This window comes from Ctenocephalides felis, unplaced genomic scaffold (genome assembly GCF_003426905.1).
Source record: "Ctenocephalides felis isolate EL2017-DRISC unplaced genomic scaffold, ASM342690v1 CF-g0.4_SCAFFOLD_01492, whole genome shotgun sequence".
In the NCBI taxonomy this organism is placed as follows: domain Eukaryota; kingdom Metazoa; phylum Arthropoda; class Insecta; order Siphonaptera; family Pulicidae; genus Ctenocephalides; species Ctenocephalides felis.
In genome coordinates this window covers 5,557,531-5,581,953 of record NW_020537646.1, presented here as the reverse complement: position 1 = coordinate 5,581,953, position 24,423 = coordinate 5,557,531, and the positions used below count along the sequence as shown (strand labels likewise).

Below are 24,423 nucleotides of genomic sequence, written 5' to 3'. Positions count from 1 at the left end.
GGTTTAGGCAAAACCCATAGCAATGACACTGAATTTATATAGATGATAGGATAGATAGGTAAAAGATCTGATTTTGAAAATATTTTAATTATTTTAGTTTTTTATATGGTTATAATATTATAATGTAAATTCTAATTTTTATAACTAATTTGTGATTTGTATTTTAAGTATTCTATATTTCCAGTAATTGCTTTAGAAGTGTTCCAAAGATATTGATTGGAAATCGTGTAGATTTTTGGTAATTAAATATTGATATTATATTTTGATTATATCATAAAAATTCATAAAAAATTGCATTTCGTTATGATCTTATACGATTCTAATAAGTATCTATATGGAACATCTATATACGTTCAGTGTTTATAGAAATCAACTGATTACGGTTGACCTCCACACTTAAATAAAGCGCATTTTAGTAATGGATGAAATAAAATGTGTTTAATTATTTTCATAGAATTGATAGAGATATAAGTATATTTAAAATATATTAATTGGAATAAATGAATAGCTCAATCTCAATTCTTTGTTATAAATAGACCAATTCTACGGTAACACAGCAGATAACATATCGTCATTATGGCTATGTTATGCATGTTTCTTGGTAGTAAACCTGTGAAAATGTCCTATCTCAAAGTTGATTATGTATACGTATAGGAAAATGGTACTTATAACCAGTAGTTATTTCAATTGCATTATTGCCATGGACGTCTAATAGCATATCCAGATTTAAAATAGAAAATACTAGCATATAATATTTTTTGTGACATTATTCTCAATATGCATCTTGCAAATATTAGTAAAACAAAACTTCCGTTTCTGTATCCAACAAAAAATGCGGTAACGAACAAAATATTTGCGTATAACGCAATTCCAGAAGACCGTTTTGGAAGGACCCCTGCGCAAAGTAAATCTTTTTATCTACTTCCCGCGGAAGTTACGCATGTGCTTTGAAAGAAATATTTATTTATATCTATCTATATAAAGAAGCAAAAGATTATTCAGTTGGAGAACGTACAGTATCATCCCCCATGTATTTGAATAATTATCTTCCCCAGAAAGCAGCAGCCGCTGGTATAGGCTAAGAATAAACCTAGCACGTAGAATAGTATGTTTAACTAAAACAACACGTTTGGATTCTATTTTAAATGAGATGTAATTTGTAACTTGTATCCAAATATAACCCTCGTATCCATTTCTACTAAGATAAAGTAATGATCAAAGTCTGGTTTCTTTTCCATTGGATTAATTTCAAGCAACCACTACTACTCTAAAATTTAATTATCGAATAAGTACCAAAGTGGAAATATCCCATTAGAGATAAACTCATTAAAGGCATAAAGTCCAGCATATTGTCTTAAAAAATAATGTATACTATGATTGGCAATAAATATATGCAAAAAAAAGTACAAATGTTTAGTTATTGATACTTAAGTCATTTCTTCATCTAATTTCTATCATTTATTACTATCAAGATAATCTTATGATATCAAAAAGTTCACCTAAGATCCTTTCCTTTTCATTTGGTGCACCTTTACTGAGGCAACACCTTCACAATCGTGTTGGTGTATTTTTCAATCTGCGCAATAAAGATCAAGTCTATAATTTGATATGCGGATGCTTAGAAATTGAGGAGTAAAAAAATATCATTGCAACAGGACAGGCGTGCCAGAAAAGTGCACGTTATATGCACAGGTTATAGAAGAGGAGTCGGTGGAAAGTTTAGGTTTTTTATTTAATTTTGTCACAGAAATTCCGTCAAACAAACAATAACTATGGCATCGTGCCTTAAGGCAAGTTGCTGGAACTTTCTGTACAGTAATGAAATATTCGAGAAATTTTATAGACGAAATGTAAGAGCTTATAAATTGGACGACGACGTTTCATTTTCGATTTTTGGACAATTACAATAACTTACACTACCAGAAGTTAACGATAACGCGGCACAAATATGGTAAGCTGACGGAGGTTGGTGGTTAGGGTATGCCAATCCCGAAGGTTGGGGTTTGCTTAAACCGGTGGGTACTGGTCGGTTAATACCGGAAATTATGGGCTAGGTAGGTGGACGATAAAAATCGGTAAGGTATTATGAAGTAGTCAAGAAGGTGTCAAATGAGCTAACACCCGTTAGGAGTTACCAACCTCGGTGGTCCGCTGCCACCACTGGAACATAGATATTCGATAATATGTATATGTGAAGATAATGCGAACATTTTATATGACTGCAACATTCATTCTTCATACAATTCGTCTACCTTTAGTATTTTTCCCCGATCTCCTACTATCAGGCAGATGCTGTTCGGATATGGTTCGGTACTTGTTCCGTTCCTGACAATCTGCATGTGTCCTGTATCTCTCGAAGCAAAGAGCACGCGCTATTACACAATGCGAAGTCTTTTATATGATAATACGTACAATCAAAACCTATACAAATTGCACCCGTACACATCAATTTGAATACGATTATTCCTTTCCTTTCCTTTTGCAATCTGGGCTTCTGCGGCTGCGGCACATTTATCAACTACAAGATGCCCTGATCCGCTAACGTATTTTGTCGGAGGCGAAATAATAAGTGATTTATTTGGAAACACAGAAAATTTTGCAATAGATTTATTTTTTTATTTTTTTATTAATTTATTCATTTAATCTGTAGCAATATGAGTGAGAAAGCGTGATAACAAAGGAGTCAGAACATTTTCTGACTCTCTTGTCTATGATGACATTTCAAATTTTGTAATTGATCAGTTTTCAGAATGTCATGGATATGAATAAGAATTGAATCTAGAAAATAAATTTCAATAGAATTAAAAAATGTTTATAAATTTTGATCAACGATTACGACTAAATTTCACAAGATTTTTTTTTCTAATTGTTTGAACAACAATCAGAACTCTTATATGTTCTATAAGCTGTTGGTTAAGTCTTATGACTACTTATTTCATAAGAAGCAATCGATCGATTTACCATTCTCTTATGTGTGAGATATTAAATTTCACAAGATGAATTAAAAATATTTATTGGTTTAGAATATTGCAAGTACCTATTTTTTTTTCATGTGATAATTAGTTCATCCTGCAAAATTTCAATATATCATGCGGCTTGTTTTATTACATGTAAATATAAAATAATAAAGTTGATTTATTGCAGAAGTGAAATGAAATATACATTTCCAATTCTAAAATATACAATTGTTTTAGTAGAAACGAAAGGGGTAATAACCTAAGTAATCGAGACATATGGATACCTAAGTCATTTTCCCGCTACATTTTTAATGCGACTTAACAGTCAGTGTCCTGCATATCAAACGATATAGGGAGAGAGCTGGTAAAAAATAAGATGCAACTTATTAATGAATATAGAGAAATAAATAATTTTCAAATTTGAAATACAGGCAAAACTATTTTTATCAGTCAATATTTGCTTGTTTTTTTTTTACCAAAAAAATAGAATTTTATATTAAGGATATAAACAAAAACAAATAAAAGTTTTTATTATTAATAAATTTCATATATTTTATGAGTGATAGTAAACGATTAATTTTTATTGGAATTTACTAAAAAATTTTTCTCATTAAGAAGTTTCTCAAACTTGGTACAATCAGTGCATTTGTCCCATAAATTGATAAATATTCAATACACAAATATGGACCGTGCTGGTCTTGACTATTATTAAAAAGTGCTTCTTCTATATAACATGCCACATCATCATGTATGATTCTGAATATTCATAAATTATCTGCACAGTCAAGTATCTACATTTATTTAAAAAAAAAGAATTTAACAGTAGAATTTTGCTAATCCGGAACTACGATGACTAACACCACCTTAACAAAAACCTTATATTAAAACGATTGAAAAAATGAATTTTTTATATAGGCTGAAATACTACTAATTAAATTTGCTTAAGAGTAATACAGCTTTTTTGTAGTTGTTTTTTATTTTTAATTGCAGATGATAATTGACTGTGCAGCTAATTTTTGAATATTAATTATACATGATCATGTGGCCTTTTATAGAAAAACCTTACTTTTTTTCAAAATTTACATTTTTAACAAATTAAATTAGTTTCTTATAATAGTTATGACCGAATATTTTTATCGAATTGTAATTTATCTATTTCATTTTCTATTATCCACCAGTCCTTTGACTAAAAATTCGAGTAAACTAGTACCCAGGTAAAGACTTTCGCTCCACATAGGGTAGCCGCCAAAAGAACGATTCCTCAGCCGAGCGTGGCGATAGATAACGCAATTACAGCCCTCCACCCCATTTTCGAGTCATGTGTCCCAGCAGACCCTACGAGGTCATTAAACCGACCCATTCGATTTGAATAATAACGTATCAACGATGTCATAGAACAACAGAAGGCTCTCTATGCCGAAGCGGTCGACGGGATAGATACCGATCTGGTATCAGGTATTAGGTAATCGGTGGTGCCAAAATACAAAAACGTTGATATTACGATTATGCAAAGTAATGAGGTCACAGTTGTAAATATTATTTGTTGGAATTAAATAAGCCGATATAATTTGTGGGCTTTGAACCGTTTTGGGGTTTCTTTTTAATAATCTGTTGTAAAGGATACGTTAATGGTAAGTTAAATGAGGTAAACTGTATTGAAAGTACAAAGAAACTATATATGCGATATAAATGTGTGCTTTGGTCTTAAATACTTCATGCCGATTTAAAAAATATTTAAGAGAAATGGTACCGCATATATGAAACAAGATAAGTTGCAAACAAAATAGAGCAAAACTAAAAATTTGGTGCAATCAGATTTTTTTGGGGGGCCTAAGAGCTGTTGTGTCGACATTTCCTAACAACTTAGATTTTTTAGAAAACGACCCAAGGTTTACCTATGTAATATTATATTATAGAAGAAATTTATCTAATAGAGCTGATATTATTGAACATTTATGAACCAATTACAGAGAATAACAATTCACATTTATTTAAAATTTACAATAATTTATAGATATTAAATCATAATTTAATCCATATATTAAGAAGGGCCTAATTTCATTCAGTTTAGTCTACTTTATGATCCTGTTAAATTTAATTAGGCAAATTCGTTTTTATTTTATATATTGAAAATATATTTCTATTTTTATTTGTAGCATATTTACACAATTCAATCAATCAATTTTCCTATATATCAGCATTTATTATTTTCTAATATTTTTGAATTATTAAACGTTGTTTATTTAAAATTTGTATTTAATTCTGCGAGAATAATTTTCACTAAATACTTTTCTTGTCAAAAAATGGGTCGAGGGCTTCTCGTGTATTAATGGTTAAAGCTATGGGTTTTCAATGAGATATTCAAAGTTTAGTCTGTGTCAAGCAATAGTGACATCAGTTTTTGCTAGAAAATATAGATAGCAATATGTTTCTAAGTAAGGGAGCGTCTATTAATCACGTGAGGTTTTTAGGTTTTTAAATTCAAAAAATTATAATTTTATCACGTAACTAAAAATACACGTGATGATTGGTGGGGAAGGGGCGGGGGTAATTTTGAATATCACCATGTATCACCAAGGGGGAGGGGGGTCCAAAAATCCTTAAAAACTCGCTCACGTGATTAATAGATGCCCCCTAAAATGGATTTATCCAATAAAAAAGTATAGAATAATCAGATTTATTGTAATAACAAATTCATCAAAAAGTTAAGCCAACCGTTGAATTGCCATCTATGAAACCACTTTATTAAGAAGTCATCACAATAAGCAACTCTTAATTGATTTAATATAATTTATAAAATCTTTCTCATAAAAGTTCTCCAACACGATCTAAAACTCAAATGAGTGCAAAATTCCCATGTTAAACTTATGGATGATGAATATTCATTTTTACCCTTATCCTCCCATGTAAAAAATTCTAGAGATACAAGAACAGCTTGTCAAATTAAATTTGTAACTCATTTAAGTAAACTTCAAAATCAACGTGGTTGATTTTCTTACAACAATTCACCAACGATAAATTTGCACAAAATTTAATGTAACATCAAATCATCTTCAACCTGACTTATGAATTTCGGCGGTTTTTATAATACGAATGGAGGTCTAAATATCAACACATTATTTTATGATGTTTATTGTTCATAGTTTCCATTATAAGTACTAAAGTCAAATTTTAAATTTTATTAGATACACCTGTTGTGCGTGGTCACCGAAGCTTGACTCAAGGCACGAGCTACACTCTCGCCGCGGACAAATATATCCGCCGGAAGCAAGAAGCGCGTGCCATGCATAGGGCTGCATTTTAGTGACTGAAAAATGAATAAAAAATTGCATATGTAAATTTTTAAATATAGAAAAAAACTATTTGAATTATGCATTTCAACCCATCTTCAATGATGTAAAGTTTTATGTACTATTTTAGGGTTTTTGATCAGCCATATAAGGAAAAGCTTAGACAGCATGTATAGTTTAGCTTTAGCGTTTGTTTGTGTAGAAATATATTAAATACATACTAGATATTTAATTATCGACATTAATTATGAAATGTTCAAGTAAAAATTTGTGTAAATACGTCACAAATACAGATGGAAATATATTCACAAGTAAAAATAGATTTTTGAGAATGTAGGAATTGGTGGATCAAATTAAAATTTGTTAGCACTATTAGGTTTTCAAATTATTCCTTCGAGTTGCTCTCGAAAAAACTCATGTAGTTCAGAAATATCAGTATTAGAGTGCATAACTCGTAGAAAAAGTCCTTTTAAAAGTTTTACTCTACTTTATTGCTTTATATATATATTATTTTGTGCTACTTATTTTATTTGTTATTTATCTATTTTCCTATACTTTACAACAATAAGAGATTATTGTATTATATAAAAAAACACCCCCAAACGGTATAGTTAGAGCACAAAAAAAATTGTTGAAACTATTAATAATTGGTGTTAAAAAATATTTTTATAAATACATTTTGCTTTGAGATAAGTTGCATGAACTCCCCGATAAATTAACATAATCTATTTTTGAGGATTAGCCAATTATACTTTATCTATGGGATTAGCTATTTAGATAAAATGTTCATCTGTTATTTCAAAAGTAACATTTTCTCTTTTTATAAAAAATAATCAATGCGATTTTCCATTGATTTGTATAAACATTCTTATATATGTAAATGTAAAAATTAAATTAACCGTTTTAGTACCATACATTTTATTCTAATATATGCGAAAAATGCCAAGAATAACTACCTTCTGAAATAAGAGAAAAAATAATGTGTAACTTTCGTAAAAATATTACAATTTTCAATTTTCTAGTTAATTATTTTATGAAAATATAAGCCAAAAATCTTAATTTCTAAAAAAAATGAAGCATTTGTTTACAGAATCGAACTGAAAAAGGCACTTTTAGATAGATAGAACGAGCAGGCGATCGCGCCAATTTGCCTAAAAACTGTTAATCTATTTAACACATTTAAATTAATCAATTTCAGGTAGCAAAAATGCATTTTATTAAAGTATGTACAGCAACTGTAATCAGTAGCTACCTACAAAACGAGACGGAACATAGATGCTTCGCTACAGATTCTGATTAGAATCTGTTTAAACTTTCGGCAAAATTTTAAACTTAGATAATTTTTTATAATTAAACTAATACTTATATGGAAAGTTTACAGGTCGGTTTTTAATTATTATTCAATTATTGTTATTTCAATTATTAATTTCTTATTCATGAAATAGTATTTTGAAAATTTTAGCTGTGAAAATCAGTCTAGTCGCCATTTATTGTGGTTTTACGCTAACTATATATTTTTGGACCGTTTTTACTAAATTACGCATATTTGTTAATTAATTTTAAAAACTACACTAATTAATTTATAAAAATGTTAATATCTTACAAATTATGATTTAATTTTAAGAAAACAGAAATATTTCACTAGTAATTCTAACTAGAAAATGAATAAGATTTTATAAAATTTTATGTTTGTTTCTAAAAGTTATATACCTTATCAACATAGTTTACTGCAAATATTCTTTATTTTGAATTTAACGGTGCTGCAAAAATGGAAGAAACTCCGAAGATATATTTATTTAAAGTATAAATTTCCAAATAATATCCATAAAATCCTTTTAACAACATCCACCTTAACCACATTTTGCATAATATGTAAGAGTTCGTATGATTAACCACCAAAATTCTAAAATATATAGAAGCAATGATGTACACACTACTAGCACCATTGACTCATATAGCTGAATTTAAAATTTACATATATTTTCAAAAGGATTGTTATTGAGATGATTTTTTCTTCTAATTCGGCCCTGTGCAGGCAATGATTGCGATAAAGTCGTATATAATAGGTAGCAAGAATGGTAGTAGTAGGTGGCGAGGTCAGGTGGCCGAATCGGGCGAAATTCAGATATGGTTCGTTTGGCCTATAATCCGTTGAGACAGTTCGACTCACGCGATGCACTTTGCGACCGTTGCTTGGACTTTGGCGAGGCGTAACGCACCGCTGACCCGGTTACACCTGTAACGACGCGATAGACGACGGCCAAGGTCGATTTGTTAAAGAGACAGTTTGCCGAATATGAAGGATTGAAGATTTATACTTGTGCAGATCAAAATTGGTGGCAATTTCAACCAGCTGGGTTAATTATATTTAGGATTTTTTATGGTTAATCGGACATGCTTCTATATAGCTTGCCAAATTAATCATACTTAGTTCGGAATGGACATTTTGGGGAAATGTCTCATATGGAATATTTTGCAAACTAAATATTTTTGCTTTGAAGATCGATCCATTTTTAGAGAATATTGAATCCAAGATAAAAAACATTTCAATAAAATAATGGAAGATAAAATTGTTTTTTTTTTTAATTTTGTGAGGTGAAAACACAAAAATTCAAAAAAATAAATTTTATAATATTTTTGGCACAACCATTGTATCCAGTTTTATTTACTAAATTTTAGGAAATCATTGCTTTAATTAAACGTCTTCTTGCTATATTGTGAGAAATCATTACTTCATGGGCCGATTCTTCCCTAAAATAGACCAATGCTATGGCAAGGCTGTGCTATGTTCCAGTTTTCATTCAAAATGCTACTAAATACTGTCAAAATGCCATGTATTTGCTATGCGATCAGGCGATTTACACATAAAATGCAACTGCACTTATATGTTATCAAGCCATAATTGGCGGCTGTGTCAACCAATTGGGTTAATTATATTTAGGTATTTTTATGGTTAATCGGACATGCTTCTATATAGTTTGCCAAATTAATCACATCTAGTTTGGTTTTGAACGGACATTTTGAGGAAATATCTCATATGGAAAATTTTGCAAACTAAATATTTTTGCTTTGGAGATCGATCCATTTTTGGAGTATATTGAATTCAAGATAAAAAAACATTAAAACATGGTTTTCAACATTGGGAGACCAAATTGTTATTTTTTTATTTTGTGAGGTAAAAGCAAAACAAAAAACTAAAATAAAGTTTCATGTATTTTTTAAAAACTAAAAAATGTTTGGCACTACCATTGTTTTTTAAACTAAATTTTGGGAAATTATTGTCTTAATTAAATGGTTTTTAAACATTAATTTATGGACTGACTCTGGCGTAATATACACCAATGTTATGGCAAAGCTATGTTACGTTACAGTTTTCATACAAAATGCTACTAAATACTGTTAAAATGCCATGTAATTACTATGCCATCAGACGTTTTACACATAAAATGTAACTCCACTCATATGCTATCAAGCTATATCAGAAAGATGCAGTTATGATAACATCGTTTTTTGGTGCATTTTCTAGGTTAAGTTTTCTATCTACACTACAGCAACTACGTAGGATTTTGATAGTTTTTAGTACCACTTTGTATGAAAACTACTACACAACATAGCTTTTCCATAACGTTGGTCTATTTTACGTCAGAATCGGCTCCTTAGTATTAGAAAAAAATTATCGGTATTAACACAAAAGGAAAAACAATCATCTATATAAACATGAAAAGTAATTGCAGTGTCCCAAATCTTTCCTAAGGCAACAAGTCCCAAAATCAAAAGTATCAAATGATTGTCTAAAATAATTTATCTAAAAGGAAACAGACACCAGAAATACCTAACAAAGCATCAAGTAACCCGTCAAGAAGATATAAGAAGAAATTCACCAATGGACTATCTAACAAAACTGTTTTAGCTAATGGCAAAGTCCGTCAACTTCTGTCCAGTCAAGCATCAGAAATATTAACCAAGACATCTGTTATTATACGTTGAGAACACGTAAGAAGTTTACCAATTGATTTTTAAAAATTCGCGAAAACCGGTTGCAAGTACCCGTCCCGGGCAGTGTCTTAACCTGCACCAAGAATCAAAACGCGCATCTTGCAAGGAACGACGCCGTCTCGCGATGTAGATTAAGGGTCGTTTCGCTTCGGCAGCCACTTCGCGACCCATCCCATTGCAGAACGTTATCGAAGCCAAAAAAATATTAAAAAACGTCTTGGATTGCAGGTCCCTTTGGGTGAGTTTTTCGTCATCGGAATCGGGAGACCGCACCTAGAAGCTCTACAATCCAGTAACGCACGCAGCACATCTGTCGCCCTTTTACTCGCTTTCTTGCACGACGAACAGGGGTGCGATTGCTCGGCACATGCTATAAGGCTGCCACAACCTTCGTAATTGACTGAGAAAATAGATAAATGGCCTAGTATACAACCAAAATTTATAACAAATAGAATAAAACTAACAATGCATAGTATGGCTAAAACAAACTCTCTCAAGGTTCAACAAATGGTAAGAATCTGTAAAAATATGAACAGGGACATCAAAAATTAAATCAGATAAGATTTAAGTAACGCCAAAAAGTAAGTAAGATATATAATATTAATAATAAAAAATAATTTTTACCATTTATTAAAAATATACTGAATGGATTAAAAATATGATGTCATCTTCTAGATACTGATTCCGCATTCTGGTTTCATAATATTTTTCAAAAGTAACCGAATTGACTCAAAAGAATTGTGGGATGCTTTGTTATTGATATTATTAGTGTGTGATTGATAAACCAATATTTTCATTACATTTAAATATCCAAAAATAAAAATTATTTACCTCCTTTATAAAAAGGTTTCCGCCGCCTGAATAAAAAGTACCGGCTCTTGTAAAAATTGCTTCGATGTTTAGGGGAATAAACGAGCATAAATTTGAAGCATAGTACATAAAGTAACGTTTCTTTGGCCCGTTTCTGGATTTAAACATTTATCTAGTAGCCGGCATTTTTTCTTTCACGTCATGTCTGATGACGGCTAGGAAAACGGGTAATAGAAACCGTTGAAAAATTTTAACATACTGGTGATAACTACAAAATGCAAATGCATAATTATCGAAGATGATAGAGTTCGGAATTGAATCTTATAATAGAACTAGTTTGCAAATAGAGCGAAAATGGAAAAATTTGCATATTCTCTGGATAGTGCATGCATCTTGACTATCATATTTGACAAAATTGTACATGGTTCATTTTTCATAGTTATAAATTTAATTTTAAAAATTTTAGTATTTCATTAGATGTATTCTATTCCAAAAAGCATGTTTGAAATTTCAGTTCTTGTTCGTAAAGATCCATCACAAACTGGCTGCCATTCATAATTCAAGGAAAACCCTTTTCAGTCTCAGTTTGAGAGATTATGCAGTAAGGACAGATTTGAAATTTAGATCTGTTGACAATAACTAAAATGTTTAGCACTATTATTGATCAAACTAAATAATATATCCAATTCTTATAGAAAAAAATTTAGCATGAATATTATTCTGTCCAAAAGTAAGAAGTTCCGTCCAGGGAAAGAGTGTTACTTAGTCAAAACATTCACCGTTAGTTTTTGTAGCGCCAAAGAAGGCTATTGAATTTTATATTTAATCATTAGAATTTTTGAAAGATTTTGCAACAAGTCGCGTCAAAAATGCGAAGCAATTGCCCGTTTATCGATACCATAACCAAACTACTTCTAAGACATTGAAAGAAAAGCCCTAAGGAACAGATTGTAATAATTTTGAAGAAAAAGCCATTTACAGCAAATTTGAAGAAGTCTTTGCTATATGTGCACTGGTGACTTAGTGAAAGAAATGTGATGAGCAATTAGTGCCAAATTAGTAATAGAATCAGTAAACCGTGGATCCCTAAAATAAAATTTTGCAGAAGAATACGTGTATGGGTGACTTTTACTGAAAAAGAAGTGAGGAGCACTAGATGCCAAATTTGGATAGTCTTGTTAGAATCAGTAAATCTTGGATTCATAAAATGAAATTTTATGGAATAAGACTTTCCTATATATGTACTGGCGACTTTTAGTGGAAAACACGCGAGAAGCAATAGATGCCAAATTTGGATAATCAATCTTGTTAGAATCAGTAAATCTTGGATCCTTAAAATGAATTTTTTGAAGAAGACTTTCCTGTACGCACACATATGCACTGATGACTTTTAATGAAAAAGAAGTGAGAAGCAATATATGCCAAAATTTGATAATCCTGTCAGAACAAGTAAATCTTGGGGGTCCTTAAAATGCATTTGTATGTAAATTGTATGCAGAATATTTAAAAAAAATTAAAATTCGCATTTTCAAATTTTCATAAACTTTAAGTATGATGATATAGTCTAAAACAGATCATCGTCTTAGAATCTCTTTTTTTTTAACAGTGATTAACTACTTTATTGTAATTATTATAATTGACTCCAAATTATCAATATTAAAATAATAAAAGAATGCAAGCATGATATCGGTACAATGTACTATTGAATTACGAGTGTTTTCGCGATTGATACGGAACCCCCTCGAGGCACTTGACTGTAGGTCTCTTTTATTAACTAAACCTTATGTTAAGTGTCCCGCTGCGAAGTCTAATATAAATCGTATTGGCGCAATAATTATCAGATGTTCGTTCACCCCTTTGAATTGAAGTATGAAGAATGTACGGGCCCATGCCCATGCCCAAGCCCATGTCAAGTACAAGACGCGACACAAAAGAGTTAAAGAACTACCCGGCTCATCATTTAAAATTTAAATGTCTTGAATAATAACCGTTTCGCGATGTACCGCGGCATATGTTACAAATATACCATAAGAACTGGATTTTCACGTAATCATTTGGCGCACATGATTTTCTTAACTTGACGGGAGATGATACATGAGATCCTTTGCGATCAGTTTCTTCTGACAAAGAAAATTATATTATGTGGTCTCAAAACATGGTAACGACTTTAAGGTACACTCATGGATAAAGCATAAGAGTTACAAAATTTAAGTGGCTAAATGTATTTAAATCAATCAGGTTCAAGCTAATTATATTGTTTTTCGAAGGAATGCAATTTCAATTTAAAGCAGTATCTAGAATCGGTAACAAATTGCCATGGAGGCAATAATTCTGCTTTTCAAGGAAGATGCTATACCTCATGGCAAATTTCATTTCAACTTCAGTGATTTTTCATAAATATTGATAATAAATAATTTTTTGCCAATATGGCTATGTTTTTACGTTTGCTTGGACGTTCGAGTTACCCAAAAAGCAATGCAAGCGAATATTATAAAATTTACAAATATGATGCCTAACAATTATTAGGCGATTAATTGATAATATTCAAAAAGATCTACTAAATTTACTATATTATAGATTCTGTATCCAAATGGATATTAGTAATTTAGATCAATTTGAAAAAAAAATCAACATTGTAATTAGCAAAAAAGTATATGTGCCTAGTTCGATATGTTTCTTTTGTAATGTTCAATACAGGATCATCGCTAAAAGTTAAATGCAAAATTTGAAAATTCGTATAAAAATCTAAAATAATATTAGATCTGTAATTACAGATTTTTTAAGATCTCAATATTTATTGGAAGTTAATTTTTTAAAGCTCACTCACAAGGGTATCTGCTTCAGACTAGAGAAAGAATTAATAAACTTAAGTAATTTCTTTGGATGCAGTCAAATATGTGTATTCTCAATGTGATCTACATAGTCGAATCTCACAAGGAAATAGTTTTTATTAAACTTACATTACTCTAATTCTCTAAACTCTAAAGAGTACCAATATTGCTAAATATTGTGTAAGCAAAAGAATATTTTAAGCACCAGCCTAAAATAAAGATTTTGTTTGCATTTAGTTTAATCCAGAAGTAAAATGTATGATAACCAGAGAAGATCTACAACAACCAAATGTACAAAAGAACAAATAGCAAACTTAGCATAATTTCCGTTTGCTTATATTTGTCCATAAACCCCAATATCCTGCAAAACAATCTTCTCTCCAACATTGATTTATTCGGCATTTAATCGATTCGGTTTCGGATAAAGGTCCTGCCAAAATCAAAATCCATCGCGAAAAAATCGTAGAAGAGATGTATCAAAGTCCGTTGAACCCGGTGCGAACCCGGGTACCTAGAGTGGCGCAATCACAAAGGACTTGTTGCCGAATAAAATAAATCGCACAAGGATAATGTAAGGATTCCCCTCGCTGCAACAAAAGCGCCAAAATAAGCGAGAGTGAATGCAGCGCGCCTTTGTCGAAGCCAGAACAATGTAGCAGCATGGCTCGTGCCAAGATCATACGCGTTATCCAGGGAAGGAAATGGATAAATCGATAGATCGATATTTGTATGACAAATCAAAGATCGATATTTGTATGACAAAGTGAAACCTTTTCATTAATTTTGCTATAAGAAGCGAGTTAAAAAGCAAAGTCTGGACTTTTGAGTACCTACTTCCAGTACACTAAACTGCATATGATTTTTATATATAAATTTATATTAAAACTTGCAGTGTGCTGCAAAACTGATTCATATAATAATTTTATATAGCTCGTTTTAGTTAGTTAAAATAAAATTCGCAATATGTATGTTATTTATACCTTATATACTGTTGTTTCTGCCTCATCTATTTCCATATTCCAATTTGTTATAATTGAAAATGCCCGATCCTTAATAGAGTCTTTTTGTTGTTAAAGTGACATATCATAGGGTAATATTTGATAATAGTTAAGATATTTTCAATATCATTCAAATTTCATTTGTTTTCAATACTGATAAGTTGCTGCTTATATTACGAGTACTATTTGTTAGTATTATGCCGGCGTTGATATATTTTTCATATCTCATTTTTTATGGTTTATAGTATGTATTTTATTTTTTTAAATTATGTAACTTCTTTAAATCTTGCATACTCATCATGTTTTTGCAGTTACAATAAATATTTCAAAGAGGTTAAACACCCAAAAATAAAAATTCTTTTATGTGTAGATAAGAATTTTTTTGGATCCATTATTATATCAGAAATAATATTATCACGTGGATGTAAAAATAAAAATAATAAGAATGAAGAAGCCTGCCACCAAACAGAAAGAAATATATCCAATATGTTAAAATTAAAAAAGAAATCTAGACAAAAAAAATTTAAATTTAAAGAAAATTTAAAAAAAATCAGAAAAAATTTCTAGGCTTCATATTACAATTAATAATAATATCATAATATGATGCAGGTGTAAAAATATAAATAATGAGGATAAGGATGCTTGTTACAAAATAGAATAAATATTTGCATAATATGTTAAAATCCCAAAAAATCTATAAATTTATTTTAAGGTATTACTTCTTTTTTAACAAAAAACCAAAAAAGTTAATTTATTTTTTAATTTTGAAACTTTTAATTAACGACTTCCGAGATCTTAATATATTGGAAGTTAAATTTTAGAAGCTCATTCACAATTATAGTATCTGCTCTCGACTAAAGAAAAAATTAGCAAATATGTGTATTCTCAATGAGATCCCATTTATATTTCAGTACCCCGAGAATCCGTTTCAAGCACTGTCTGATACAATGTCGAGAAATCAGTATTTCTTATTATAGAGGAAAGCTGCAAGGCAAAATGAAGTAAAACTAATAATGCAAAATAATATTAGGGGAACCGGATAACGGTTAAGAAGGAGTCAATTTGGTAACGGAAATCACAGCTCTAATGAATTATGAGGTTCCGGTAAAATTTCGAAAAGTTGGAAAGAAAAATCTAGGTTGGAGCGAAGAACTTGGTAATTGAATTTAATCCTATCATATGTAATTTAAACATATTACATAAATTTTAATATTCCAATTATTTAATTTGCTCAATTAGAGAATTGGCATCACTAGAGCATTTACTCATCCATTATTTTTATTTTTTATTTTTGTATCCTTGTGATTTAAATTTGTACATCAGTGCCTAAGGGCTATTTGCACTTGGAAATATATTCGTATAAATATTTTGTAAAAATAGGTATCAGGCTACTACTGCTTGATATCAGGCAGTACTACAGTATATTTTAATTTAAGAAGCGCAGTAAAAATATATTTTATATAATAAATATTTAATTCATTTTTATGTTGATCAAATTACTATCCATTGCAAAAGTTGGTCTTTCCTAAACAGCAAAAATATCATTTTCCCTATATTTAATCACTCCAGATGTACTAGGATTTTATCACATTTACCCATTATTCCCGATGACCATAATTTATCGATTTGCTTTCATGAATTTGTCCCCCGGCAGATATAGTACACATTTTTTATATCAAACAATATAAGGAAATGGCTCGTGCCAAATCTTGACGCCAAAAACAGCTGGCGATTCTTCAGAAATCTTTAAGAATAGTTCACTCACCCTCGGTTTCCGAATATAATGGAACATATGATTTCGAGAGCAACCCCCAACCCTATAAGATAAATATATAATATAAACAATCCTTATCGTAACGTTTAATTCGGGGATTTAAGGAGTTATTTTAAAAGGATACTGGCAAATATAACGGACTTTTGTAAAGGATTTTTTTTATATGAAATTTCAATTAGTTGATAGAGGTAAATATTTTTTTTAAATTGCCCAAAAATATAAATTAAAATATTGTTGTTGATTATATAAAATAATTTAAATATAATTTTTATATTAAATAATATTAATAATTTTATCAGAATCATATTTCTGTTCCCACCAGTGACTTGAGATTATCTTAGCAAGTAATTAGCATTTCACATTAAGATTCAGTGTAATTAAAAATATTATTATAAAAATAAATAAATGAATATTTTGCTATCGCCTTATATATTTTGTTAAAAACTTAAATTTGTTTTTGAAAAAGACAAATATTAATCAAAACTTTCTGAACATTCGAATTTTAAAGAAAAATCTATTATATATTTGATACATGATTAATGTGAACAAATTATGATTTATGTGAAGCAATTTATCACATTCCTTAGTTCTGATGTCAAGACAAACTAGTCCAAATTAAAATAAAAAGAAATCAGTATGAATATCCAAGCTATATGGAAAATAATTTGGAACTGGTCATCTCTGAGAACAAGAATAAGAAAATGAGTTTTCTAGAACAACCTTTGAAGTATCGAAACATTAGGCAACTATTAGTTCACTACTGAATTATATAGACCCTAGGATAAACATTTGTCTACTGAGTGCAGACAAGATCAAAATATTACCTTGATGTACACTTAACCAAGTATTTTTCAAATTAGAAACAGAAATAGTTTAATTGCTCAACGAGGGCCTGAAATACTTAATATTATTGATCACTATTAAAGAAATAAAAAATTACATAAAAATGAAAAATATTTCACCAAAATGGTTTTGATGATTAGGACTCTCGGCCGAAATTAAGAAATTTTTTTAATATAACTTCAAAGTTCAAGGTATTTAAAGTATTAATATTTAAACACCTTTTTTGAATTTTCTATCAGGCAACATAAGGATGCTATTTTGTCAATAATATTTACATGATGAATAATATGAGTAAAATTCTTGTTAATAATTTAATGAAAACTAATGCTGGTAGTAATATGGTGATTCAAACTTTCATTTCCTCAAAATTTGACTAATTTTGTTTAAATTTTCGAACATTTTTAAAATTTTCTGGATAAAATATTAATTAAATAAACCTAGATTTTTTTCACAGGTAATTCGATTTAATCAGTTCAGTGTACCTAAGTAACGTGCATGAAATTACTAATGCAAAAATTCCCATATGGGACCCATTCCCGAACGGGACGTCCCACAGTCAAAAATTCACACACGAAGATTCTGAGAGGGCCTAACAGACAGCTGAGTAGAGACAGGTATCGTTATTTTAGACACAGAGGTGTAGAATAGGTAATTGTCTATAACTATTATTTTTATGTGGAAGAAAATATAGATAGAAAAATCTTAAAGGATCAATGTTTATACCAATTTGCAGAAAAATGAAAAAATGGAAATGAAGTTTTGGAAAATGATGATTTTGGAAAAAAATTGCATCCACCATTTTTTTACCGAAAAATTACGCTCACGATTTAAAATATTCAGCTATGTTATAATATAGAAAACAAATTAAATTAAAAAAAAATGGTTATTCGTTAAATCGATAATTAAATTTATATATTTAAAGTAGAAAATTAAGACAAAAAATTTTGAAAAAAGACAGATTGCCTCTGATTTTAGCAGTCCTTACATTCAAAAGTGAAATATTTTAAAGAATTATATAAACTGAGTAACAATTAAAAAGTTTTATAAATTATCGTATGTCTTATCGATATCCAATAAATCTAATATTTGTAAAAATTACAGATACCCAATTATAAAAAGAGCCAAGTATTCTTAAATTAGTAAAAGTTGAAATTTAAGTTTTTAACGTATAATCAAAACCGTGTAGAAAATAAATAGTTGGAAGTGGCATTTGCCTAAAGGAAAATTGCAAAAGCTTCCTTGTATGTCTGAATAATCGGTATAATAAATAAAAATTGGGATTTAGGAACTTTCCAAATTGTGGTGATAGAACTTGAAATTTTGATGCAGTCAAGCTGAAATAAATTTTTATAATCGAACTAATTTTCGTAGGCCTATAATATTTAGGAAGTTCGTTAAGACTAAGACTAATCTATAAAATACATCAAAATAGAAAAAAAAATTTTAATAACTATTTACCAAGAAACAAGGAAAACTGTGTCGGTTTTCAAATTTTCAAAATTGCTTAAGCATTTTTTTGCAAAAATTCTTCTAATTCCAAAAAACGACTAGGCCCATTTTATATTGGAAGTAAAAAACGAATTACATTACATCATATTTTTATAAAAATAAGATCTTTAACGTTAAATACACAAAATAGCCCATTCTGTGTCAAATTATTATAGGAAGTAATAAATTGTAAAAATCTTAGGCTTTTTTTAAATGTGTTCATATTTGTTTTATTTCCGTACGTCACTGGTAAATTGAGAATATTTGAAGTTTCTATTTCCAATAGACATCTCGTCTATTCGTAGGGGAGAAAAAAGTGCATAGGTCAGATAAAAAATCCTCGAAGTGAAATTAAGGCCGACACGTTATCTCTCCGCGAACTAGTAACGGCTGTCATCGTGGCACAGCTGATTTTTCATTCTCAAATGTTCTCGAAAGATTTAAAATTAACGATCTTCGAAACATGTTTAATAAAATTTAATAACATGCAGTTTTACACGAAATGCATTTAGGATCCTCCATCAGGTTTTAATATGAAATATAATGATAGTTTGAAAATCGGGTCGATATGTCACCAACGATTTTTGGTAAAGGTATCTCACAATGATTCGATCTAATATTTTAGATAATTATATATATATATATATATATATATACTAGCATACCCAGCCACGCTTTACTCTGGCTTTTTATTAAAATTCACCATATTGGAATTTGAATCTGATGGGCAAACAACAGCTCAATACTATTGAGCAAAATTGCCTTGAAATTTATTCTATTCCAAAAAATAAGTAAAATTATTGAAGTTTTGAATAAAGTAGCACATTTTAAAGTGTGTTATGAATAACATCATGTGTCATTTTTTTATGACATGATTTTATCATGGCAACCAAACCTATTTCTATATGATGAATACCTATATAAGAACAATTTCTATAAAACTAATGAATTTCTTTTTATTGATGCAGCAATGCCAGGCAAGGGCTTATATATTTTCAATATGTCACTACTGCTTGACATCAGGCTGCCCAGATATCAGGCATACGGAACCAGTAACTTCTGATTAAATTCCCATAGCTCTAACCACTAAACCTTCATACAATTATTAATACTTTTAAATTACGCATCATGGTGATTCCACATATAAATATTCTTGTTTTTATTGAAATTTGCACACAAATGAAATTGTAAATATATTTAAACTATAATTTTCTATTTGTGCAGGGTATAATTATTTTAAAGTGGGTAATTAAAATGCAAATAGAAAAATTATAACTTGCACAGTTAGGTTCAAATCGTTTGATAATAACAAAAAATTTCCAAAGTCATTGAATAATTTCAAAATAATAAAAAACTTATTAGAATTCTTAGAATTGTTTACAAAATCTGTTGCGTCTTTGGCAAAAATAAAATTAGTACTATCTTTTCATTTATTATACTTAATTTTGTCTATTAGCATTTCATTATTCTATTAGAAATAATTATACTCTACATAAGTAAATAATTATAGCTAAATTTATTATAATATTTAATAAAGCCTATTACCAAATTCTTACAATTCAAAGTATTTTTAAAAATATACTGAAAGTTTAAAATTTATGTTGTGATAAGGATATTTGAATCCAATAAAAAAAACTTAGATTCTTTTTAGGATGAAAAATAACGAATCTAAAATATAACTTTATAATTAATTAAAATAAAATAAAATGAATATAAGAATTAAAAGAACTTTTAATAACAATGTATTTTTCGCCTGAGCTTCGAAATTCTCGACGTTCTTGTGTCGAGAATTTCATATTATCAAGGGGAAATATTTTATCATAATTTCATAAATGCTAAGCTTATATTATATATAACAAACTACACAAACATAATTTAATAATTTTTTTTTTAATTAGGACCTTTTGTGAAACGAAACTTAAAAATTTAAAAGTCATCAGCAATAGTTCAAAACAATCACTTCTTCAATAAAATTGACTGCTGATAATTTTTTTTAAATAATTTAACATTTTTTGGTCGTCACGACGATTTGGCAATGGAACAACATTATAAATATTATTATTATATTAAAAAAGACATTAACACTTAATAACAATCATCGAAAAATTCAAGAATAAATATTAAATCTAAAAAAATCTCGTTTTTCAACCACGTGTTTCATTCATTCATAACAAACGCACTAATATAGTAGACAATTACTCAAATGTACATAGAAGTATGAATATTTATATAAAAGTTGTTTGTGACAATTTTGCACTAATTATAGTGTTGCATCAATGTTGGACTTGAAAAATAAATAATAGTAAACATAACCATAGCAAAACTAATAATTAGTATATTTTCAATTTTTGACTTGATTTATTCCAAAGAACTTTGCAAAATGAGTTGCGAAAATAGGACGAATGTGTTCATTATAATAGGGATTTTTTGTATAAAATTTATATCCTCAGTTTTTGCTGATGTTTCTACGCAAATTCTTGAAGACTATTACAATGAACATGAAGCATCGACGGACAAACCAATTCCAACAATAGACCAATTCGAAGATGTTTATGATTTTATCATCATTGGAAGTGGCCCTGGTGGAAGTGTAATGGCCAACAGACTTACAGAAGTAAATAACTGGAAAGTTTTACTTTTAGAAGCAGGAGAACAATCAAATTATCTATCTGATGTTCCATTGCTAGCTGGAAATTTGATTGGCACTTCATTTGATTGGAATTATGAAAGTGTTAAGCAAAATGGTAGTTGTTTAGCAAGAAATGGATATTGCGATATAGCAAGTGGTAAAGTATTAGGAGGATCCAGTATATTAAATTTTGTTTTATATTCTCGAGGCAATAAGAAAGACTATGATAGATGGTGTGATGCTGGTAACCACGGCTGGTGCTACAAAGATGCATTGAAGTACTTCAAGAAGTCTGAGAAAATCCACATTGAAAATTTAAAAAACTCGATTTACCATGGAACTGAAGGTTATTTAAGTGTAGACTACCCAGGATACGAAACTAACTTATCCAGAACTTTTATAGAAGCTGGATTAGAACTAGGTTATGAAACAAATGATTACAATGGATTAAATCAAACAAGTGTCGCCAAATTGCAGACTAATTTGAAAAATGGTAGAAGATGCAGCGCTGTGAATTGTTACCTCAAACCAGCATCAACAAGACCTAATTTATCTATATCCACATCAGCTTTTGTTACAAAAATATTGTTTAATAATTCAAAAAACAGAGTCGTGGGTGTCTATTTTACCAAAAACGGTACAAACTATAAAATCAGAGCAAGGAAGGAAGTAATTCTAAGTGCGGGCACATTTAATTCGCCAAAAGTTCTTATGTTATCTGGAATTGGACCAAGTAAACATTTGCAGAGCCTTGGAATACCAGTAGTCAAAGACTTGAAAGTGGGATACAATTACAGAAATCATTTTGGTATCATGCCATTAGAATTCGAGTATGAAGGCTTGGAAGGTATAGGAGAAGACGTGTTAGAAAATCCTGAGTACGTTGAAGACTACTTTAAAAACGGCAAAGGACCAATAACATTACCATCTGGTATGGAAGCGTTATCATTGATGAATACGAAATTTAACAATAAAAAAATACCCGATGTCGAGGTTGTACTATTCACGTATTCTGGAATTCTTAAACATATAGCTAAGGTATCGAATCAAACACAGAAAGCTAATCCGAATTAAAATTTTAGTCTTGTTGCCTTTCAATTGGCGCCTAAACCAGTGGGAAGAGTAAAATTAGCGAGTAGGGATCCGATGGAACCTCCAATTATCAACCCAAATTACTTGAGTAATGAACATGATATAAAAGTAATGATTGAAGCTTTAAAATTGGTAAGTAGAAATTAATCAAAATTGAATTAATTATTTCCCAAAACAATCATTACTGCAATGATATTAGATAAGTTTGTTACATATTTCTATCTACAAGCAGTTATTGCCGACGATTGCGATTCATTTATCATTTACCGTTATCTATAACGCTGCATACATAAATATGTAAATACATACTTTTATTTATTCATAGGCAATAAAAATGATTCGAACCAAAGCATTTAGTAAATACAATGTGACATTAAATTCTATTCCGCACTCGAAATGCAAAAATTTTACTAGTGAAACAGACGAATATTGGGAATGCGCTCTTAGGCATGTTGCTGGCACATTACATCATCAGGTAAACAAGGAATGGAATATTGAAAAATAATAATTGATCACACATCTAAATATTAGGTATAATTCAATTCTAGTTTAAGCTAGAATTATTATAAAATATTGGAAATTTCGATCATAAAATTTCGATCATAAAATTAAAAAAATTAGCAAATCATCCACACAAAAAATTAGTAAGAATGGATTTTTATAAATCGTTTTATAACATCAGTTACAAACTTTTGGATTCATACTGATACAAAAAAGAAACGGCGTACTATTTAACATCACCGTAAAAACAATTCCATTTAGCCATAGAGCAATTTTTTTATTCATAAAGCAGTATGTGAACACAAAGCAATTTTAGAATCATAGATTGGGTACCAAACAAAGTTAATATATATTTTTCTTATCAAGGTCGGAACCTGCAAAATGGGTCCAGCAAAACGATTCATCAGCCGTGGTTGACCACAGACTGAAGGTACATGGAATATCAGGCCTTCGAGTTGTGGATGCTTCCATAATGCCAACCTTGCCTGCCGCTCATACTACTGCTGTGGTCTACATGATTGCGGAAAAGGCTGCAGATATGGTTAAAGAAGATTGGCTGGGCGACACCAGAAATAAAAGATTAAATTTGAAGCATTGATGTAATAAATATGTTAAATTTTATAGAAATAGTCTGAAAACTGCAGTACTGAAGTATGATGATGGCAAATCGTTCATAAGAAAATATTATTTATAAGAGAGTATTTTCTTGGTTCTAAGCAATCTGGAAACATGCGTTAAAATATTGGGCATTTTAGGAGCCCCGACATATAACATTTGGGACACGACCATTTTTTTTATTTCTAATTCATTTTTTAAAATAGCAAATATAATCCTTTTCTTTATTCGAACTTTTATGATCCAATAAGTAATCCAATGATTAACTTATCTATATATTTGATTGATTTTTAATATTGTAGATGTAACAACGCCTATTAAAGCCCAACATTTGATCCTTTGTCTGCTCAGTCATTTAATTTAATATACAATTTCTAGTTGTAAGTACTAATCAAAAGCAATTTGCATATAGCTGAATTGTTTACAGTTATGTTAGATTAATATTTGTATTAAAGGTTACATCATCTTCAAAATAATAATTAGAATCCAGAGCGCTTCAAAAAATTCTCGTAATACTAATTTTGCTTACTAATTCTTGTAATTTTACTAACTTTACTTGATAAACGTTAGTTGCTTAAATATTCTTTCATTACAAATAT

The 24,423-nt window shown here is 29.6% G+C and overlaps 1 protein-coding gene across 1 annotated transcript in view; it reads left to right on the top strand.

Annotated features, from left to right (window-relative positions):
• The window catches only part of LOC113370338 (glucose dehydrogenase [FAD, quinone]-like), a 26,432-nt gene extending 2,625 nt beyond the window's left edge, over window positions 1–23,807 (top strand). The window contains exons 2-5 of the mRNA XM_026611005.1: window positions 21,438–22,623; window positions 22,699–22,840; window positions 23,034–23,155; window positions 23,576–23,807. Of these exons, the coding sequence (XP_026466790.1) occupies window positions 21,438–22,623; window positions 22,699–22,840; window positions 23,034–23,155; window positions 23,576–23,807 (1,682 nt within the window). The remainder of the gene's footprint in view (window positions 1–21,437; window positions 22,624–22,698; window positions 22,841–23,033; window positions 23,156–23,575) is intronic.
• Window positions 23,808–24,423: the final 616 nt, after the last annotated feature.